This window comes from Schistocerca americana, chromosome 8, assembly GCF_021461395.2.
Source record: "Schistocerca americana isolate TAMUIC-IGC-003095 chromosome 8, iqSchAmer2.1, whole genome shotgun sequence".
Lineage (NCBI taxonomy): Eukaryota > Metazoa > Arthropoda > Insecta > Orthoptera > Acrididae > Schistocerca > Schistocerca americana.
The window spans coordinates 445,436,224-445,459,246 of NC_060126.1; the positions used below are offsets into that span (position 1 = coordinate 445,436,224).

The 23,023-nt window shown below is 40.2% G+C and overlaps 1 protein-coding gene across 1 annotated transcript in view; it reads right to left on the bottom strand.

Annotated features, from left to right (window-relative positions):
* Positions 1–1,012: 1,012 nt before the first annotated feature.
* The window catches only part of LOC124545909, a 137,344-nt gene continuing 115,333 nt past the window's right edge, over positions 1,013–23,023 (bottom strand). The window contains exons 17-22 of the mRNA XM_047124870.1: positions 22,473–22,756; positions 19,057–19,192; positions 14,211–14,595; positions 7,777–7,885; positions 4,882–5,110; positions 1,013–3,540 (exon numbers count right to left, since the gene is read on the bottom strand). Coding sequence (XP_046980826.1) covers positions 1,828–3,540; positions 4,882–5,110; positions 7,777–7,885; positions 14,211–14,595; positions 19,057–19,192; positions 22,473–22,756 — 2,856 coding nt within the window. The 3' untranslated portion in view covers positions 1,013–1,827. The remainder of the gene's footprint in view (positions 3,541–4,881; positions 5,111–7,776; positions 7,886–14,210; positions 14,596–19,056; positions 19,193–22,472; positions 22,757–23,023) is intronic.

Below are 23,023 nucleotides of genomic sequence, written 5' to 3' on the forward strand. Positions count from 1 at the left end.
TGTTAAAACTGTGGAGGGATACCAAAGTTTGACTACAGAAAAAGATTCAAATTGCAATTCAGATTGCAGATGATTAGGCTTGCACAGGATAGACTAAACCAATTTTGGACAACAACAACAACAACAACTGATTTCTTGGCTTCAGTAAGGGAATATAAGGTAGCTATCCTCTCTAACAAGCTTTGCTGCTACCTGTTATCTTAGGTTTCTGTTTCCGATCATTTTTACCTTTTCTTCTGTGTTTAGCCTTATCTTTGCTTCATCCCCCAATTTCTCAGTTGCCTTAAACAAAAACCTCCCCTCAAGTGACTTTGTAGGACATTCCATTTCCTATGCTGATTACTGCATTATATTTTCTGATGTTCTTTGCCCACTGCCAGCTCTGGATAGTCCTCTCCTCGAATGAACTTTCCTATTATCCTTTTTCATATATTCTCAGATTTCTTCTAATGTTTCCACTATTATTTATTGTCATGATTTTCTCTTGTTGCCATGATGAGGTTTGTGTTTCAAGAGTCTTCTTCCCTTTGCGAACTTCATACCTCATTTTATCTTTAAATCTGGGCTCCACAGATCAGTACCTGCACATGTCATGAGTCTTCAGGAAAACAGGGTATGTGCTTTGGGTTTTTACAACATAAAGACATAACTTCAGCAGCTTTGGTGCCATTATTGTGTTCTGTCACTTCGTTGTGTTGTGTTTGAGTATTTCAAGATTTAATTTTGAAATGTTTGTGTTTACTAGCTCTGCAAGCCAGGTTTAAATAGATAGTTGCTCTGAACAAAAACCAACTGCCATTCCATGGGTTGTGTTGCCCATAACAAAAACAAGAACATGCTTAAGTAATATCTTCAGAGCTAGGGATGATGAATACAGGAATTTGTAGCATAATCAGCCCACATCATTTCTTTACATGTAACACATCTGAAGAGACTCGAAAGTGGGAAATGTTAAAGATAACACTAATAAATTAGTTGTCTACATGATGAGGCAGTTCTCCAAAACTTGCAAATTTTTATTTTTCAGTCACAGAAATGTAAGCAGTAATCTAATAATTCATTATGGGTATTATTTTTTCAAGCTTTACACAGAACTACTATCACTTGTGTCAAATGAGCACAAGCTACACTGTAAACGCATTTAATGAACTTCAACATACAAAAAAATTTAGATCCTGTAGTAACAGTGATACAGTTTACAGTAAATACTGTATAAGGAATTGCTTTGCAATAATTTGCAAACTGTGAACCGCTAACTTATTTTCGTATCTACATACCACTATCAATGTAGCATGAACTATAATACACTGGCTACATATTTACAACATGGAAACCGAAGGACTATAATATAACTGACAATGAACAAGCATTTTATCTGCAGGCACGGTAGATGTATTTATTATATTAACAAGTAATATCTATCAAAAACACAGTATTTATGCGAAATATTGGTATTACAAAACATTTTTGAAGTATTATCAACTAATAAAAAAATATTTCCTATTTTTAAATGATCACAGTTAAAAGGAATTCCATTTCTTAGTTTTACAATAATTACTCCTAATTACAAGACATACAGAACACAGTAACCATGCTGCAGTTTGATGGGCTACAGCTTTACTTTACATTTTGCTTTGTTTCCATATTTTACACTGCACTGTACATTTTTTAAATGCCCACAATCAGTACTGAAGCAATGAAGTTCAATCTTATTTGAAGAAAGTGTTCTGCTGAACATATTATTTAATACCAATAATCATGATCAACAGCAAAAACAGAGGAACTGCTAGTGCAAGGTACGACACCTTTTACACCCTTAACATTTTGTCAAATGGGTGCCAATTTCTGATGCTTCAAATCTCGTACCTTCACTTTGGGGTAAATATTGTAAAGTTTGCTAAATGTACTCAGACTCATTCTTATCACTGAACCACCATAATTTGCAAATGCCAGCAACCTATTTTCATCAATGGGTGATGGTGATCGTCCATAAAATGAGTACGGGCTTTCTGTACTAGAGTCATCACTTTCAGAAGGTTCTGCAGAGTCCTCTTCAGACCTGTTGGCTGACAATGATTTTATTAATAGTCTAGCAGAAACTGAAGATAATGCTGTCGATTTACGAGCAACATTTCGAATTCTATGTGGAACATTCTGCATACCTTTCTTTTCTGACACTGGCACAGAAGTACACAAACTTTCATCATCCGCCACATTCCTTTGTATAACTAATTTCTTCAAATTTTCCACTTCTGATTCCCTTATGTGAATAACCCTAACATCACAATCAACATGAGAAAACTGGCAATGTCTAACAACCTTACTCTCCAAGTCATATTGCTGTGCACAATAACCACATTTGAAAGGCTTTATATGTCGCTCAAGGTGTTCTTTCAGAACCTCATAATTGTCAGAAATGAAACAGCATCTTGGACATTCAAACTTTGTGCGCTTAGCTTCGTGACCCGCTGTTTCGAAACAGTATTTTGGTTCTACATTTGGATGGTGCATACTATGATGGTCACTATGAAATTGCTCCTCTGAATCAGTCCTTGCACAACACAACAGACATACATAATTACCAGCATCAAACAATGTACTACTGGTACTAGGACGTTTCACAGCAGCAGTCTCTGTTCTTACAATTACATTATCGCTTTCATCACCAGGTTGTTTCGATGGCTTCACAATATATCTAAATTCACTGTCACGATGTTCCGTTTCAAAGTGTCTTCTCAACACATGTAGCGCAAGTGCCACGAAACTGCACTTTGAACATTCGTAATGGTGTGCTGTTGCTTCAACAATACTGAATTCTTTATTTGGATGGCTTTCTTCATGATGTTTTAACAGAATGGATCGAGAACCTTTTCGTTTACAGTAAACACACACAAATGCTGTACGATTCATGTGCAATTTTTTGCTCCCTTTCAGTACATCATCAACTGCCATTTCCTTATAGCTGAAAGGTAATCCCAGTCTTGTTACACCATTAGCACACACCGCCTTGGTTTTATGAGTCTTCTGCCAATGCTCATGTATAACTGCAAGTGAAGTCGCACGGCGAGGACAATAGAAACAGCGGAATATTTTTGTCTTTTTCTGCACTGAAGATACGTCACTTACACTTTCCTGAGCTGGTGATTTTTCAGAATCACTTTCGGCACTTGAGGCTACCTGTGGAGTTTGCTCTTCACTATCTTCTACCTCTAACTCTGTATTTGAACTAGACACAGCATTACCAGCGTGATGACGTTTAATCCGCAAAGGTTTGATGTCAGGCTGGAGAGGCACTTCCTTCTGTTTTACACTTACAGGCTGCTGTGGGTGTACTTTCTCAGAGTGCTTTTTCACTTCATATTCTCTTATAGCTTCAAAACTACAGTAGCCACATTTGAAAGGCTTTTGCACCCAGTGCCGCATCTCATGTTTCCGAAGGTCACTGGGGCTACGGCAGCTATAGGAGCAATGTGAGCAGCGGCGTGCCTCCTCTGCAGTCAGCAATTCTGGGAGTTCTGTCTGACTATCGCCTTCCTCCGACTGCAAAAAAATCAACACAGAATTAGTCAACAGTGTGAACACATGTAAGGGAAAACTTGTAGGAGGTGGGAGTGGGGGAGGTGGGGGAGGAAAACATGTGCAAGTAGTAATACTGAATTGGTCAACATAGTAAGCTGTAACTACCAAAGAGGGGCAGTGAGACGGGGGATTGATCGGGAACAGGAAACGGGAAAGTGCTGCGGGGGCTGGGATGAGGCAACTGCGTGGGCTAGGGGGAGGCGGGTGCTTGGAGTGAGACGGCTGCATGGGATAGAGAGTGAGGGGAGATGGTGAGAGGAAGGAGAGGTAGAGTGATGAAGAGGGAGAGTAGGAAGATCTGGGAGGACTGACAGATGAGGGGTAGAGTTAAAGGTGTGAGGAGAGGCCCAGGATATTGTGGGAGAGATGGTGGAGGGGTGTGGAAGGGGGCTGGAGCAGAGTGAAAGGGCTGGAGGGGCGAGCAATGGGGCTGGAGGAGTGTGAAAGTAGGTACAGGCAATTGAAAGAGAATGTGCGAGTGGGGCGTGGGGGCAATGGGAGGGGGGCAGGGGGTCAGGCTTGAGGGGGTCAAGTGGGAGGCATGGGGGGTGGGGGGGGGGTGGAAGTGATGTCAGGAGTGGAGAGTGGGGAGCAGAGGGGAGTGTCAGGAGTGGAGAGTGGGGAGCAGAGGGGAGTGTCAGGAGTGGAGAGTGGGGAGCAGAGGGGAGTGTCAGGAGTGGGGGGGGGGGAAGAGGGCTTCATGTATTGGGTGTGAGGGATATGTTTGGTGAGGGGACTTGTTGGGTGCTGGGCGACAGGGCAGGGCAGGTGGTGTCGGATTAGGGAGTGTAGGGGGTCAAAAGTATGGGAGGGGGCATCTGGTTGAGGATATGTGGGGAGGGCATCAGGTCAAGGGCACATGGGCATCAGGGACCCCTTGTCAATGTTGTCTATGCAGAGGGGGGGGGGGGGGTCAAGGATGTGGGTGGGGGGCTTTAAATTTAGAGTGTGGCATGGTGAGTGGGGCCAAGTCTGGTGAAAGTCATGTGGGGGGGGGGCACTTCCGAAGAATGCATGTGGGGTGGGGGGCATCTAGCCAAGGGCGTGTGGAGTGAGGTACAACTGGCCAAGGATTGGAGGGGGGGGGGTGGCTTCGGGTGAATAGTGTGATACGGGTCTGATGGAGAGCTTGACAGGGATCAGTGGAGAGTGTCAGGGAGAGGGGGTGAGAGTAAGGCAGAGTGGGATGGGGTAGGGAAGTGGGTGGGGAGGGCGAAGGGAGGATGAGGGGGAAATGACAAGGAGAGGAAGATGGTGAGAGGGGATTAACATACAGCCAAAAACAAAATAAATTGTTCTTACAAGAGATTCTGGCTGATGTGCCAATGGAGAAGGAGAAGAAGCAGAAGCAGTCGTCGTCGTTTTTGGTGGAAGACCATAATTAGTTTCCCAGAATTCGTCATCCAGTTTCAGTGATGCAGCTTCTTCATTATATTTCACCAACTCTGGCAGACCACGGTGTCTTACACGACAGTGCTGCTTTATAGCCATTTCAGTAGACCCTCCTTGGCGACAATGTCCACACAACCACCTGTGAATATAAACAATGAAAATTGGATTTACGGAATAGATCTGTACAATTTCTAATTCTAGTAGTATTGTTTGAATCAGTGGTATCACTTTTGTATAATCAGGGGAAACACATTTTGAGGTAGGTCAAAACAAATATGACTAAATGGGTCTCTAAGACGAAGCAGGCAACAAGTGCCACTGTGGTGAAGTCCTGGACACGGAACATCTGCAATGTTCCAACTCCCCCACAAGATGTACCCTTGATGACGTATGGCTTCATAAGAAGGAAGAAGTGGACATGGCCTGCTACTCACTGTAAAGGACATACACCGAGTTGCAGACAGGCACAACAAAAAGCCTTTTGCACACACAGCTTTTGGCCAAACCCTTCTTCAGAAAAGAAAGGAAAAAACAAGATTGACACAAGCAGGCCCCCTCATGCACACATTACCATTACCTGCCAGACTGCAGCCGTCATGCTGAATGAAAGCAGGAATGCTCAGTGGGGAAGGGAAAGGGGAGGGGGAGGGATATCCAATTACAGGGAGTGGGGGGAGAGGATCATAGTCTGCAGTTACTACAAGGTGGCAGGACAAGGCTGCCAGGAGCAGTGTCAGGAAGGGGCCAGAAAGATCAGAAAAGGAGATGAGCAGCGAAGGTGGAAAAAGATGCTGGGCTGGCAGCCTTGTCCTACCACCTTCTAGTCCTACCATGCTCCGCCATACAGCAGTCTTCTCTCCTCCCGCCCGTACCCTGCTATCACTCTCCCTTCCCTGTCCCACTATGGACTGCTGCTTTCATTCAGCATGACTGTTGCAGGGTCGGCAGCTACAGATAGTGGTCACGTGTGTGTGTGAGGTGTGCCTGCTTGTGTGGATGTAAGCTCAGTGTGTAACAGCCTCTTCATTGTGCCTATCTGCAACTCAGTGGGTAATCCTAAAGGTAAGTAGCACTCTATCTTGTTCATAATATTGTTGCAATTTCCTTTGATGTAACTTTAAATTTTTATTTAGCAGTTTTTTTGCATCAACTGTGCATCTCCAGACATTTAATTCAGTAGATAATTTTGACATTTGTTAATGATTATTGTGGCTGCCCTGAGAATGGTAACTTATATTCTACTGGATTTGTACTCTGAATAATGATTGTTACTTATTGTGTTTTCCATATTGCTTTTCGCTGTAATATTTTCTAAAGGGCTTCACCAGTATGCCATCATCTTTGACAGTATTCATCTGATGACCTTTAAGTACACATAATAATGAAAAGTTTTGCTGGGAAAATTATTTACACTGTTTACGTTCTCCTTTCATCAATCTTAAGAAAGTTCCTTTCCTTGTCTTTTTAGGCTGACAAAGGAGTCTCACATGATTCGGAATGTTTCTCTGCCAGGCTTTCTCAAAATCAAAATATACAAACATATTGTTTTTAAATTCACTGAAAATCTGTTTGTATTACTACCTCCACATGGATCAAGTTGGAAAGGGTGAAAAGAGGTTATCTGGCAGTTACTGAACAGTTCTGTGAATTCTGCCTTAAGTCAGTCAAGATGATCAGGCATTCCAGGTTCTTTCTCACGGAGCCAATAATAACACAGCTCTCTCTCTCTCTCTCTCTCTCTCTCTCTCTCTCTCTCTCTCTGTGTGTGTGTGTGTGTGTGTGTGTGTGTGTGTGTGTGTCTAGTTCTCACCCAGAGAAAGAAACTTTGCACTCCCCACTCCTGCAACGGAGACTTCTCTTACCCACAAAGCCACCTCACTCTGTGGCACTCTTAAACTCTTGGCAACCTCCTCCTTTTTACTATTATCAAGCTTGTCAGAACAGTGTCTATATTGTTCAGTTAATCAAATTACCCATCTCAGTCTTCTCCCCTATTACAAAACAGTCAGTAGAATCATCTTCCATATTACTATTTTGCTCTCTAAAATGAACATTCGAACACAACACTATGACATCATCCTTATTTTTAAATAACTTGTTGTTTCCTAAGTACATTATCACTATCTTGAAGGTACTCTTTTACTCAAGAGAGTAACGAAGAACGAACACTTCGTTTCCAGAATACACTAGGGACTCTGCTCCTTCAACTGGTCCCAAGTGGACAAATGAATTTAAATTTCGTCTGGAGAACTTGGATGATGATTGGTTGGCCAAGATGTGTCACTACTCCAGAAATCATTGCAAAAATGCACAAAATGGTCATGGAGGATCACTAATTGAAAGTGCGTAAAATTGCTCACGCTTGCCAGATGTCATCTGAATGGATATATCACATTTTAAAACTGAAGAATTAGAAATGAAAACATTATCTGCAAGACGGGTGCCGCGACTCTTGCCACACCCGCCTTATTCACCTGATATGACTCCATCAGACTTCCATCTCTTCCCAAAACTGAAAATTTTTCTTGGTGGATGAAGATTCACTTCGAACAAAGAACTGATAGCCGGAGTTGGCAACTAGGAAGAAACTCATTTTCGAGATAGGATCAAGGCACTGGAACATCGTTGGACCAAGTGCATTAATCTACAAGGAGACTACAGTGAAAAATTAAAAAAGTTTCTGCTATGTAAGTACTTTTTTTCTATTCCATTCTGAGAACTTTTCAAACACCCTCATACAACACCATCTGCCTATCAAATTTATTCACCTTTCTCTAAAAAATAGTTTGTGGGAATTACACTTACTTTGCTGTACACATGTGGTTCATTCTAATGTGCAATTTCAGTCCGCGCACATTAACACATTTTGTACCGCAATCCATGCATGTTATTTTTGGTTCCTTTGATGTGGTTTCTGTAAAATCAAAAAGGAAAATTTAGACTTATTTCAAATAAGTTTCATAATTTATGTATAGAGAACATAGCCTTACATACGAACAGAGGAAACACAGTACGAACTCATTTAACAATGTAAAGTGACAACTACTTTGAATGAGAACAAACATTTTCAGTATGGAAAGAAACTAAGAGCCAGCTGAGAATTAATAACTAACATCTATACTGTATGCCAACCAAAAGTATTCATTTCTCTGATCCTTTTGCAAACAATATTTTGGACCCATGCTACATACACGCAGAATTAATGTAATATCTTTTATGTAAGTTATTTTTAACTCTGAACTGGAAACTTTACAAACATGGAATATTTTTATCCAGGGGAATATTTTTATCCGTTGGAGAAAACAATTGACTTAACATGGAAGTTACATGTATGAGGCCTGCTACAAGATTCATACAACTCTAGGCAAAATTCTGGTACATATACTGCAGTATCAGTAAAATAGCATTTGCAACAAAGTAACCATGCCTGCATCTAATGACAGATATTATCATATTTGCTGAGTGGTTAAAAGGAGAAAAAAGTAAAAGGTTTACCAACATACTTGGTTTAATGGACAAATACATGTTCTTTTAGAATGCTCTGGGCGCCTAACTTGGAAACTAAGCTAAACCACTTTTCTGAATATATTACAAAGTATAACGGCAAAAGATCTACAGCTCAAATGATAATTAAATGTTGATTAAGAAGAATTTAAATAATATTAGCTTATTTTTTTAATAAAAGAAAGAAAAAAATTATTATACTAATCATTTAACTTCACTGGCACCTAAATTATGCAGAATTTGGAATATCAAAATGAAAGTAGATAAATCTCATTAAATTTACACACAGCACTTTGTAGATGAGCAATGTTGGCCTACACAATACAAGTACCTGTGAAATACAGACAAAATCTTGATTAGTAGGCTGATGGCTCCTCTTTCACATGAAATACAGCTTTGTCAAATGTGTGACAAACATATACAAATCATACGGTACAGCCAGGGGGAATGCAACCACTGTTCCTGGAAAAAGGTCACTGACTAAGAAAGTGTCATTGGAGGAAATCAAATGTGCCACAGTTTATGCAAAATATTCCACAACAGCTACATCGTACGAAGATTTGAGGTCTGAAGGGCCACATCAGAAGGAAAACATCACTGTGTTCATTAAAACGGTCTTTAACAATTCCAGACACACGAATGGGAGCATAAACATGCTGGTCACCAGGGAACGCAGTTTGCGGCTTTGGGTGAAGATATCAAAGTGACAGACACCATGAACTGACAAGAGGAAACTCGGGTGATCTTTCTTGATGCCTGCAAAGCTTAAAACAAGGTCTATTTCAACAACCTGCATACAGAAAAATCTTCAAATTCTCTGTAATATAAACTCAGTCACAGGCCTTACTGGGCCCTTCAGTATGGACCGACTGCTGTGACATCCTCCGTCAATGGCATCACTGAATCTGATGCGGAGGGATGTGGGGACAACACACCGCTGTCCCAGCCACTGTCACTTTTCAGGACCTAGACCTTCTACTTCTTATTCAATTAGTTCCTCAATTGACCTCATGAAGCTGAGTGCATCCAGGTCCATGCCCTTCCACCACGGAAAAATCCCTCGACGAACCAGCAGTCAAAACTGGGGCTTAATATGGCAGTCAGCCATACTGACCACTCAAGTATGGAGTGGACCTGGATTCTCTGTGACAGATCACAAATTGTTTCAGTATTACCTTGTGTAATGACAATCAGAATGGCTGGTAAGTCCCCCCTGACCCATGATTCTGGACAACTTTTCCACACTCTCCCAATATCCGAAACATAACAGTCCTTTAATTCTTTTCCTTCACCCCTCTCCTTCCTCTTCAACCCTTCTGCCACAAAGAGTCACTGGCTCTGAAAGCTTGCAAATTTCAATACCATTTTACATGCATGTTCTCCTGCCACTGCCTGGTGAGTAGATTTCTTACCTATACAATAGCATTATATATTCTGAACAGTACGTATTGGAAGAAATGCAAAAGATGCAATAGGAGAACACAGTACCAGGGTATGTATTAGGGTCATTGTTATTTTGTCATATATAAGTGGCTATCTTCCATACCACCTCATTTTAACTACCATCTGTACATTAATACATTTTAGATGTATATGAGTGGCAGACCAAAATGTTTAAGAGCAGCTATAAAGTTGATACTCAAGCAGTTTATGACAGCTAACAGACCAGTATTTACAATGAACCTTAAGTAAATTGCATGAAAACATAGTTCAACAATTCATCACTTCACACCTGCACATATTTCTTCTGCACATATTTCTTCTGCACATCATACAAAATGATACAGGAATTCCTTTCAGTTACTCAGAGAACTTGGTAGAATGTTGAATGAACTGGAGAGAAGGTAATGTATTTGCATGCTAGAAGAAACATGCATTTCTTCATATGTTACAAAATCACAGAAATCTTTTTTTTTTCCCTTCAGAGACCTCTAGATGAATATGGCACAGGGCCCAGTTTTATTCAGTTTTGGTAATTGGGATGTATTACAAAAGCATCCAAGCCCAACAACAATTCCCAGCCCTAAATTCCAGTGACAGGTTCATTACAAATGTACCACTATGATCACATTACCACTTTCTGCAGATGACAGTCTGTACATGTGATTACCATGTTCTGTTTGGCATAATGACACTTCTGGAATCCACCCAAATTACTTATGGCACGTCCTTTAATATTTCAAGCACTGTACTACTGATTAATTTCAAAGGCAGCATTAAACACCTACATAGCTGTAAGTGTGCCTTTCCTTCTGACTGAATCCTATACTCCATAAGCAGTGCCTCAATATTGTTACCCAAAATCTCAACACAGTGTTTCATCCCCCCCCCCCCCCTACCCCCAGTCCTCCTCTTTTTTTCTGTCTTTCCTACTTGTCTTAGAAATCTATTTTGAATTGTAGTTATTCAGGAATAAATTGTTTATGTACTTTTACATATTAACTTTATCATCTAAAAGTATGTATATGTTATGGCCTTTAATGCACACACTGGATTGGTGCAGCATTCTACACACTTTCCTCCCAATTCAAATCAGTATCTACTTAATAGTTATCCAATCTATCAACCCAATTTCCATAATTTTTCTGTAGCACCATTTTTCATAAGCTTTTATTCTCTTCTTGCCTGAATTGTTGACCATCCACATTTCACTTACTTACAAGTCTACACTCTTGTCAAATACTTTCAGGAAAGGTTTCGTAATACTTAAGTTTATGTTCAGTGTCAAAAAATTTCTCTTTTTCAGAACTGCTTTTCTTCCAAGTGCAGGTCTACGTGTTATATCCTCCCTATTTCAGCCACTGTCAGTTGTTTTGCTGCCAAAATAGTAATACTAATCTACTACTTTTAGTGTCTCATTTCCCAATATAAGTCCCTCAGTATCTCCTGATCTGATGTGACTACATTCAATTACCCTTGTTTTACTTTTGCTGATATTCATCTTGCATGTTCTTCAAGAAATTATCCACCCGAGGTCCTGCAGTCTCTGACAGAATTGTAATGCCATAGGCAAACAAAGTTATTAGTTCTTGCTCCTGAACTTCACTTCCCTATCCAAATTTCTCTTTGGTTTTCTTCAGCGCATGCTCAGTCTACAAACTGAATAATATTGGGGGAGAGGCCACAAATGTGCCTCAGTCCATCCAAAATACTGCTTCCCTTTCACGTTCTTCAACAGCTATAATTGCAGTATGGTTTTTGTATAGGTTGTAGATAAGCTTTTGCTCCTTAAATTTTATCCCCTGATACCTTACGGATTTCAAGGAGTGGAGTACAGTCAACATTCTTATAAGCTTTCCTTAAATCTACTAATGCTGTAAGCTACATCACAGAATCAGTATTGCCTTACATTTTCCTACATTTCTCTGAAACCCAACCTGCTCTACCCAATGTCGACTTCTAGCAGTATTTCCATTCTTTTGTAAATAATCTGTGTTAGTACTGTGTGCCATTGAACCAATCATTCAGTAATATTCACACTTGACACCTGAATTCTTTGTAATTTTAAGTATTACATTCTTCATGAAGTCTGAATTTTTTGCCTCCGCCATACGTCCAGTAATTTTGTCATAGTACAGGGTGTCCAACATAGGACACTGAATTTAAAGTTAACTAACAAGAAAACGAAGGTTGATAGAAGAATACAACAAACAGTACGTGTTTTGTGAAAGTTGTTAGAATTACACATGGAAGTTTCAAAGTAGTAGTTACAATGCTTGGTCGATGGAAGAGGTTGAAATCGTGTATTCCACCGAACAATGTATGCTTGTGGTATTAGAATATTACAGGTTATAACACAGTATTATGGCAACAAGGTACAGTATTCAAACATGATTTAATATTCCAGAAAGACCCAATGTGAAAACTATCCACAAGCTCTTCACTGAATTCGAAGAGCCATGTAGCATGGCTGATAATATAGTGAGTAATGTTGGCCCCAGGCAAGCGGTAGTTACTCCTGATTATGTTGCCACAGTTTCTGGACTTATTCAGCAAAATCTGCTTAACAAATGTCAGCAGAGACTGGTTTAAAGTGTTCCAGCATGCTTACAATGCTGAGAAACAGTCTACATGTTCCCATTCAAAATTTAAAGTCACTGGGTTGTACTTGCACCCAATACATGACAAAGGCCTAATTTTGCGAACCAGAGTCTCACAATGGCTGATAATGAATGATTTAATATTGGCTGCTTCAGGTTCACAGGTCAAGCACATTTCCAACTGAATGGATTTGTAATTTTCAGGTTCCGAAAATCCGCATGTGTGTGTGTGAAGGGAAACCACTGCAATCCCCAAAAGTTACTGTTTGCGCTGCAGTATGCAGCAGTGACATTATCAGCCTTTTTTCATTTTATGATCAATAATTAGCTAACATTAAACTGCTATGTTGGAACATCTGTCACCACACAAGAAGTTTTGGAAATTCAACCAGGCACCATGTGGTTCATGCACAATGTGGCCCAATCACAATGAGGTTTTCCACTTTGTTGCTGAATACTTCCGGAATAGAAACGTTGCACTGGATTATTTTAAATTTACGGATGAAGGCATTGATTGGCCTCCAAATTCACTTGATCTGCCTTCTTGTGACTACTTTTTGTGAAGCACATTGAAAAACATTGTCTACTTGAACTACCCCACCACACTGGACGAGCTCGAATTGTCGATCCATGTGGTAACTGAATCCATTTTCACTGAGGCACTGCACAACGTGTATGTAAATTTGATTGTTCGCTTGGAAAATCTCTCTGCTGTGAATGGTGGACATTTGAACTGACTGATGTGACTGCAAAGACTGCTTGCAGAGGACAAGTTTGTTTATGCATGCTGATGTGAGCTGAGCTGTACACCATACAGCAGCATGCATTAGCAGCTTCCTTAACTAATACTTCTACATAAAATTCCACTTCTACATAAAATTCTCGCAGCTTTCACAAAATAAAGATTTGTTTATCTGTCAATATTTCTTTCATATTATTTAATTTTAAAATCTAGAAGTCCTTTGTTGTATCAGTAATTCTGAGGGAATGTTGTCTATTCCAATTGCCTTGTTATGGCTTGGATCTTTCAATGTTCTGTCAAATTTGTCTTACAGTATGTATACACAGACCCCACAAAATATAAGGTGCCCCTTAGATGTAGGATAGGGACGCTGATGGTCAACATCTGGCTAGGTTGGTAATCAGCTGAATAAGTAAATTAAATTTGATGATCATTCCTCAATGATACTGTCTTCTGTCTCCTGGGTTTCTACTAAAATTTATTCAGATTTGATTCAACTGACATTTTGTCATGCAACCGCTGCCATTTATTCAAAATATTGACTGCTTCTCAGAAATGTTGACTCAACTACAAATACAGTAAAACCAATATAGATCTGACTTGACTTCATTATGATCAGACACTGTATGGCTGTGGGCTTTCTGTCATATACCGCTGATAAAATCTTCTTAGGATTCCACTCCAGTGGCTGCATCATAATTCTGCGACATTTCAATGAGTGCCACTCTCATCATCTTGAAAAGAAGATGAGTGACACTCATTAAAACATTGTGGAATTTCAATGCAGCCACACAGATGGAAGCCCGTGAAGATTTCTTCAACAGCTGATCTCTACATTTATGGAACAGACTTGCTTGTTGTCATTACACGAATGGTAACTTAATTTCACTGTGTGTTCTCCACAGAACCGCAAGCATAAGGTTCAAGGTTTGTACGCATATACGCATACTTACTCTTCTTATGTTCTGGTGATGAAGTAAAGTCCTGCTTCTTTTCTAGACCAGGATCTTCAATATCTGACCCCTTAGGAGATGATACTGGTGAACCAGGAGGCAAGGGCTCTGACAAATCAAGCATCGACGTCTGCGACAATGCCCTAGCCAGCAAGGCAGCTGCCCGCTTTGTCGGCTGAGATGTAGTAGCAGAAGCAGCATCTTGTTCTTCCTTTCCACTGCTACCTGGACTGCCAGTTCCACCTACATGTACTTCTTGCAACTGAGTTTCTGAATGGCTCCTCTTTATTCCCACTGGAAGAGGCTTCTTCAATGGCTGACTAGTTTGGGATTCTATTATCTGCTGCTTCATTAGTGAATACTGTGTTGTCAGTACCTTTTCCACCTGCGCGTACACAGTCAATAGAGTTTATTATTAATGTAATGATTAACATATACTGTTATTTGAGAAAATTAAGAATTTTATCCATTTAATAGCAGAAGTAGAAAGTATAATTCTCTCTCTCTCTCTCTCTCTCTCTCTCTCTCTCTCTCTCTCTCTCTCTCTCTCACACACACACACACACACACACACACACACACACACACACACACAATTTATTCAGATGTACAGTCAATTATTAATTCTACTTTTGTAACATTCTTTCAATAAAATTAACATTCTGAATTGCACTAATGGGTGAACACAATCTCGTTAAGTATCGTTTGCACAGGAAGAACAAAATCAAACAAGTGAACAAGCATCAGCAAATAGAACTTTCTCTCAGGTATAAACAGACGATGAGGGTGAATGAACAGCATTCAGTCACATTCTCTTTGGCTTCACAGGTGCTCACTTGAGCTCACACTTTTCAGTCTTTCCTTACATCAACTAAGGCAGTTCACCTATAAGGGTGGGAAAAAAAAAGAAAAAAATAGCTCTTTATTTCCTTAAGCCAGTAACACAGAACTTGCTTCATCTCTAACAGTATGCTCACCCAAAACCAGTAGTCCTACAAGTTTTCAATGTTTTACAAGTAACTAGTATCACACCAGCTGAAATCTATAAGATGATGATTTGATTGGCGTCGGGAGGAAAAATGCAATGTCCACAGTGTTCCCACATAGCTATGTAAATAGATTTAGAATAAGTACAAATAACTGTTTATGCCAGGTCAATCATGTTTATTTTTGTTCCCTCTGGTATAAACAAGACTTTAGAAGTAACAGAAACAGCTTGTAACTTGTTTGTTCATGTCATCCTGAGAAATCCATCTTAAAAGACCTGGTGACCTTCCTGATACTGCAATAGCTGGGCAACAATATGAAATGACTAAACTATAACATGCGGAAAACTACAATTGCCCAATGTCTCAAACATTTAAACCTTCACACAAGAGTAAATTCAACTCGCCGGAGAATAGACAAAACTGAATAGAATGCAGATTAGTGTGTCACTAGACCAGTGAGTATGATTTACCTATTTATCAACAATAATGACACCAGGAAGTAAAGCCTCCTCCATTCTGCTTTGTGTGTCAGTATTTGAACAAAGGTAACTATACATGCCTATGCTACAATTCTAGTATTCTTCTGCTTCAAGTAGATATTACAATTATGCAAGATAGTTTGACATTTTGTGGTTGACGAGAATGAGAGTAATGATGACAGTGATGGCCAGTGTGGCAGGTACAGAGAATTTGTGAGTAAAGAGAAAGGCTAAAATGATATATACAATACCAATTTGAACTGAACCAATTAGCAAAGATGCAAAGGTTTTTTCCCAAATTTGTCATTTAAAAAATAAAAGGTTGGCTTACATTCACAGATTAAACTATTGCAGTGGACACCAACATATTTATGTCATTTAATAGAGTATATAAGGGTCGTATTACATTTACAAATGAAGCTTTGACTATCAGGTCACGTGCACATTTATTTTGAAGAACTTAGAAGGCAAGGGCATGGCTGAGCAAACAATACTAGTGTTCGAATATGCTCAAGATTTCCTGATACTCTGGTGCACACACTATGGTATCAACTTTGCTCAAACAATCAAGTGACATCCGACACACACAGTGCTAGTGCAAGGGATATACGAGCAACTATGAACTAGCCACTACAAAAGGCTCTTGCTCTGCTTGAAATGTGACAATTTTGTGAAACACAGGAGGAAACAGCATTAAATTCTGTCATCTTACAAACTCTTGTTGTACCTGAACAAGTTTGCAATGCAAGTTCTCATACATGTATGGATACCAAATACAAACATAGCAATCTTTTTTTTATCTAGTTCTCTTCCAAAAAATAAAATTTTTGTCTCACTGAAATACATCCTATAATGAATGACATTATACACAGACATATGAAGACTGCTTTTAAAGCTTAAAATAATGATTTACAAAATTTTGAAAATCACCAATAATAAAATCCCAAGTATACTCGTGCACTAGACTTTTACTACAATATTCTGAAACTTGAAGTCATTTTTTTAGTTTCTGTGTAGCTGTGAAGTCTAGCCATGTATTTCGCAACTGTTTCCTGTAAACACATATCTCTGAGCACAAAGGATGTATTTATCTCATACTACTAGCGAGCACAGTCATTCTCAGTTCCTCATCCATGTGCAAATAATGTCTACTACGCTCACACTCTTTGGTTAGCATGCACTTGGTGGCAAGTCTTACGAGGTGCATTCAAGTTCTAAGGCCTCCGATTTTTTTTTCTCCGGACTGGAAAGAGATAGAAACATGCGCATTGTTTTAAAATGAGGCCGCGTTCATTGTCAATACGTCCCAGAGGTCGCAGCACCGTACGGCAGATGGAATTTTACCGCCAGCGGCGAGAATGAGAACTGTTTTAAATACTTAAAATGGCGACATTTTCCTCACTTGAACAGCGTGCAATCATTCATTTTCTGAATTTGCGTGGTGTGAAACCAATTGAAATCCATAGACAGTTCAAGGAGACATGTGGTGGTGGAGTTATGGATGTGTCGAAAGTGCGTTCGTGGGTGCGACAGTTTAATGAAGGCAGAACATCGTGTGACAACAAACCGAAACAACCTCGGGCTCGCACTAGCCGGTCTGACGACATGATCGAGTAAGTGGAGAGAATTGTTTTAGGGGATCGCCGAATGACTGTTGAACAGATCGCCTCCAGAGTTGGCATTTCTGTGGGTTCTGTGCACACAATCCTGCATGACGACCTGAAAATGCGAAAAGTGTCATCCAGGTGGGTGCCACGAATGCTGACGGATGACCACATGGCTGCCCATGTGGCATGTTGCCAAGCAATGTTGACGCACAACGACAGCATGAATGGGACTTTCTTTTCGGCGGTTGTGACAATGGATGAGACGTGGATGCCATTTTTCAATCCAGAAACAAAAAGCGCCAGTCAGCTCAATGGAAGTACACAGATTCACCGCCACCAAAAAATTTCGGGTAACCGCCAGTGCTGAAAAAATGATGGTGTCCATGTTCTGGACAGCGAGGGCGTAATCCTTACCCATTGCGTTCCAAAGGGCACTACGGTAACAGGTGCATCCTATGAAAATGTTTTGAAGAACAAATTCCTTCCTGCACTGCAACAAAAACGTCCGGGAAGGGCTGCGCATGTGTTGTTTCACCAAGACAACGCACCCGCACATCGAGCTAACGTTACGCAACAGTTTCTTCGTGATAACAACTTTGAAGTGATTCCTCATGCTCCCTACTCACCTGACCTGGCTCCTACTGACTTTTGGCTTTTTCCAACAATGAAAGACAATCTCCGTGGCCGCACATTCACCAGCCATGCTGCTATTGCCTCAGTGATTTTCCAGTGGTCAAAACAGACTCCTAAAGAAGCCTTCGCCGCTGCCATGGAATCATGGCGTCAGCGTTGTGAAAAATGTGTACGTCTGCAGGGCGATTACATCGAGAAGTAACGCCAGTTTCATAGATTTCAGGTGAGTAGTTAATTAGAAAAAAAAACTGGAGGCCTTAGAATTTAAATGCACCTCGTACACTCTGCAACCTTTGTTATGCTACACACCTTTTTTCTGTGGCAGGAGCACTGTCGAATCGCACCAGCATTTTTCCAGTACGTAACAAGTGGGCATGCGAGTAAGTAGGTGTATGGAGCTAAAGGTGTTGGTTGGATCATAAAGATGGGGGATCAGTGGCACTAAAAGTTAAAGATGGTGTTGAGAGGAAGAATTGTACTAAGAAGCTGAGCAGCTATTGACGAACAATTATATGTAGGCCTATAAAAGTTCAGCAGAATGAATAAGTGTCAGCCTTTCTAGTGCAAATGTAACTGAAGTTACTGGTTACTATTTACGAGACTTAAGGAACTTTAGGAATCTGTACTAAAAAGCTGAAACTAGTACCGATAAAAGAATAAAGATGGGTTAAGTGGTGACTTCTCTGGAATGATAAATTACAAGTGTGTGTTACAAGAGTGTGGGCATGGAAGGTAGGGTTAGTAAGATTCGTTGTTGGCAAACTATACAAGTTCATATACATCATGTCATCTTTTATAACAGATCCTGATCATGCCTAACACCAATGGGTGGCCATTCATTACACACACATCACAAACAGTACATCGACCGTTTATTTCTGTGTCTGACATAATATGTACTACGTCATCACCTTAAAAGTCTGATCGCCAAACAACTAAATAAACACCAATATATCTAAAATTCCAAAGGGAGACCTTACATGGTTTAAGCAACAAACCAAAGTGTGACATTTTCTTATTATGCTAAATGGTACCTAAAACTTCTGACATTTGTGCATCATCAATATTTGCTCTTCAGTACGGATAATGCAAGATTTTAAAATAATATCTAGTGATGATCGTATATAGAACAACTCACCCATTCTTCGATTTCTTTGTCTGGTGGAAGTGCAGCTATGGCTTCAGGTTTGTGGTTCTTATCATGAACTTTTGCCGAATGCTTCTGAAGATGACTGCGACTGCAAGACATCAGTCGACAATGTGTGCATACCCACCTGTGAACGCAATTACAGGAAACTCAACCAAATGTTTTCACATGCTCCCACATCTACACAGATATGACAAAGGTCTTATAATGTACTTTCAGGATTAACTGGAGTTAACAAAAAAAATTAAGAGTAATTATCAATAACAAAGTTCTATGATTCCTTTTTAACACTTGGGGACAGTTGAAGAGTCTTTGCCAGATATTTACAGGCCTGATATATGAGGGAAGATCGGAAAGTAATTTACAATAATTTTGCTTAATAGAAAGTTTAACAGGTAACAAAACAAAAAGAATCACTTTTCTACAAAGTCACCCGACTTCCTGTGGTGTTGGAGTTGTTACCAGGTGCCCGCAGTGTGGCCGATCACTAACATTCACATAGCCCTCTTGTAAGAATGCACACCAACTGGAAACATTGCTACAATCCACTACAGTTGTCCCCATACACACCACACATGCGCCTGTGAATTTCACACTGTTTATGTCCTTTTGGCCCATAAATATCAAACTACACTTCACTGCTCTTCATAAGTTGACAGCACTAACATGTGCGTCAAGTTTGTTTTGTAGTTCAGGCTTCTCTTGCTAGAGCTGCACATGAAAACAAAACACCCACTGTTGCACAAATTTGATCGTCGTGAAATTACAAAATTCCAGCTGCAATACCAGGAGAGAAAAAAATTACTCTGCATTGCTTTCCAATCCTCCCTCATATACAGGGTATTACAAAAAGGCATGGCCAAACTTTCAGGAAACATTCCTCACACAGAAAGAAAATATGTTATGTGGACATGTGTCCGGAAACGCTTACTTTCCATGTTAGAGCTCATTTTATTACTTCTCTTCAAATCACATCAATCATGGAATGGAGACACAGCAACAGAACGTACCAGCGTGACTTCAAACACTTTGTTACAGGAAATGTTCAAAATGTCCTCAGTTAGCGAGGATACATGCATCCACCCTCCGTCGCACGGAATCCCTGATGCTCTGATGCAGCCCTGTAGAATGGCGTATTGCATCACAGCCGTCCATAATACGAGCACGAAGAGTCTCTGCATTTGGTAACGGGGTTGTGTAGACAAGAGCTTTCGAATGCCCCCATAAATGAAAGTCAAGAGGGTTGAGGTCAGGAGAGCGTGGAGGCCATGGAATTGGTCCGCCTCTACCAATCCATCGGTCACCGAATCTGTTGTTGAGAAGCGTATGAACACTTAGACTGAAATGTGCAGAAGCTCCATCGTGCACGAACCACATGTTGTGTCATACTTGTGAAGGCACATGTTCTAGCAGCACAGGTAGAGTATCCCGCATGAAATCATGATAACGTGCTCCATTGAGCGTAGGTGGAAGAACATGGGGCCCAATCAAGAAATCACCAACAATGCCTGCCCAAACGTTCACAGAAAATCTGTGTTGATGACGTGATTGCACAATTGCGTGCGGATTCTCGTCAGCCCACACATGTTGATTGTGAAAATTTACAATTTGATCACGTTGGAATGAAGCCTTATCCGTAAAGAGCACATATGCACTGAAATGAGGATTGACACATTGTTGGATGAACCATTCGCAGAAGTGTACCTGTGGTGGCCAATCAGCTGCTGATAGTGCCTGCACATGCTGTACTTGGTACGGAAACAACTGGTTCTCCCGTAGCACTCTCCATACAGTGACATGGTCAACGTTATCTTGTACAGCAGAAACTTCTCTGACGCTGACATTAGGGTTATCGTCAACTGTACGAAGAATTGCCTCGTCCATTGCAGGTGTCCTCGTCGTTCTAGGTCTTCCCCAGTCGCGAGTCATAGGCCGGAATATTCCGTGCTCCCTAAGATGCCGATCAATTGCTTCGAACGTCTTCCTGTCGGGACACCTTTGTTCTCGAAATCTGTCTCGACACAAACGTACCGCGCCATGGCTATCGCCCCATGCTAATCCAAATACCAAATGGGCATCTGCCAACTCCGCATTTGTAAACATTGCATTGACTGCAAAATCATGTTCGTGATGAATACTAACCTGTTGGTGCTACGTACTGATGTGCTTGATGCTAGTACTGTAGAGCAATGAGTCGCATGTCAACACAAGCACCGAAGTCATCATTACCTTCCTTCAATTGGGCCAACTGGTGGTGAATCGAGGAAGTACAGTACATACCGACAAAACTAAAATGGACTCTAACATGGAAATTAAGCGTTTCTGGACACATGTCCACATAACATCTTTTCTTTATTTGTGTGTGAGGAATGTTTCCTGAAAGTTTGGCCGTACCTTTTTGTAACACCCTGTATACTTGGTAAATATCTGTTTAGAGTAGTTTGACGAGATGCGAAGCTCAATTTATGGTATAATCGCACATCCAAGTAACTGGCTTCAGTTTGACTTGTTACATGAGAATCTTGTATTCTTATCACTGAACTGCTTTGTGGAACTATTGAAAGTTTGGTTTTCTCAGACGACTGCTTCACTCTGTCCAACATGGTTTTGGCCCTAATTCAAATATAATTTCTGTATTTTGCCAACAGTTTTGTAATTATGTACTTACAGTAGTACACCAAGTAATCATCTACCAGCCGCAGTCACTGTATTTTCCATAAATAGGAGAACAATGAAGGCTGATGGTCTTCATGTCAATTTTCATGTTGATGAATGAGAGAGAGAGAGAGAGAGAGAGAGAGAGAGAGAGTTGAAGACCATAATATCTCATTTGAAAGCTATACGTAAATCCATTATTGTTACACTGTGCAATATACAATATTTTTAACTTTTTCCTAAACATCATTCTCATCTCTTTTGTATCCTATTTTAATATCTGCCATGTCTTTCTTTCCTAATTTCTGAACCACATTTCTTTCCTGTTCGTTAATCCAAATCTTCAATCACTTCATGCATCTCTCTCCATTTACCACTTTGTTAACTTCAGATGTGGCATTTCTGTTGCTTACCCCACCTGAATTTTCTCTCTCATCTCCTTTTTTGACAGGTAAGCTTGAAAACCTTTTCTACTTGTTTCTATCCTGTTATCAACCCTAACACAATTGATAACCCTGGTGTTTAGCGCTTAACATTTCTCTTAACCGAGCATGTAGCTGTACTACACTACTTAAATCTTACTACAGTAGCTGTGAAATAGGTAATATTAACAGTGTCCTCTTTGTTTAAAAAATAGAAAACATACAATATTAGAACCTACATCAAGCATTAATTTTACAGTATTTATGATTTTCATTTGCAAAAACAATGACATTTCCACAACTGGAAAAGAACAATACATAAGTACTCACTTGGAATAATTCAGCTCTCTGTATAAGTGATCTCTCATATCACCCCGGAACTTCGTTTTGTATCTTTCACACAATGTACAAACATATAAGTTGCCTGCAGCTGGTTTGCCATAGGGGCCAAATGCTCCCACTAGCTCTCTATCATTATCTTCAGACTGCTTATTTGTGGATTCCTCCTGCATATCCTGTTTTATTTCAGATTTTATTTCCTTCTTAATTTGACTGCTTCCAGATGTGGGTGTACGTTGGAGGGCACTGTCTGCATTTTCCTTCTTTACTTGCAACTGAAAATAATTTCACTATAATGAGCATTTTCAAACCATTTATGCCAAAGTATATTTCCAATTACACCTGTTAAATAAAATGCAGGAGAATTTCAGTTTACCAGAAAGGCTTTACAAACAGTGAGTGAATTGTATCAGACATACTCCATTGTCACAATCACTAATCACACCCTGCAGGGAACACACGGAGAAATCTGATAATGGGGTATGAGAGCAACAGCAAAGTCATAATAAATGGTAAATCAATTGCTTCTCAACAGATTAGAT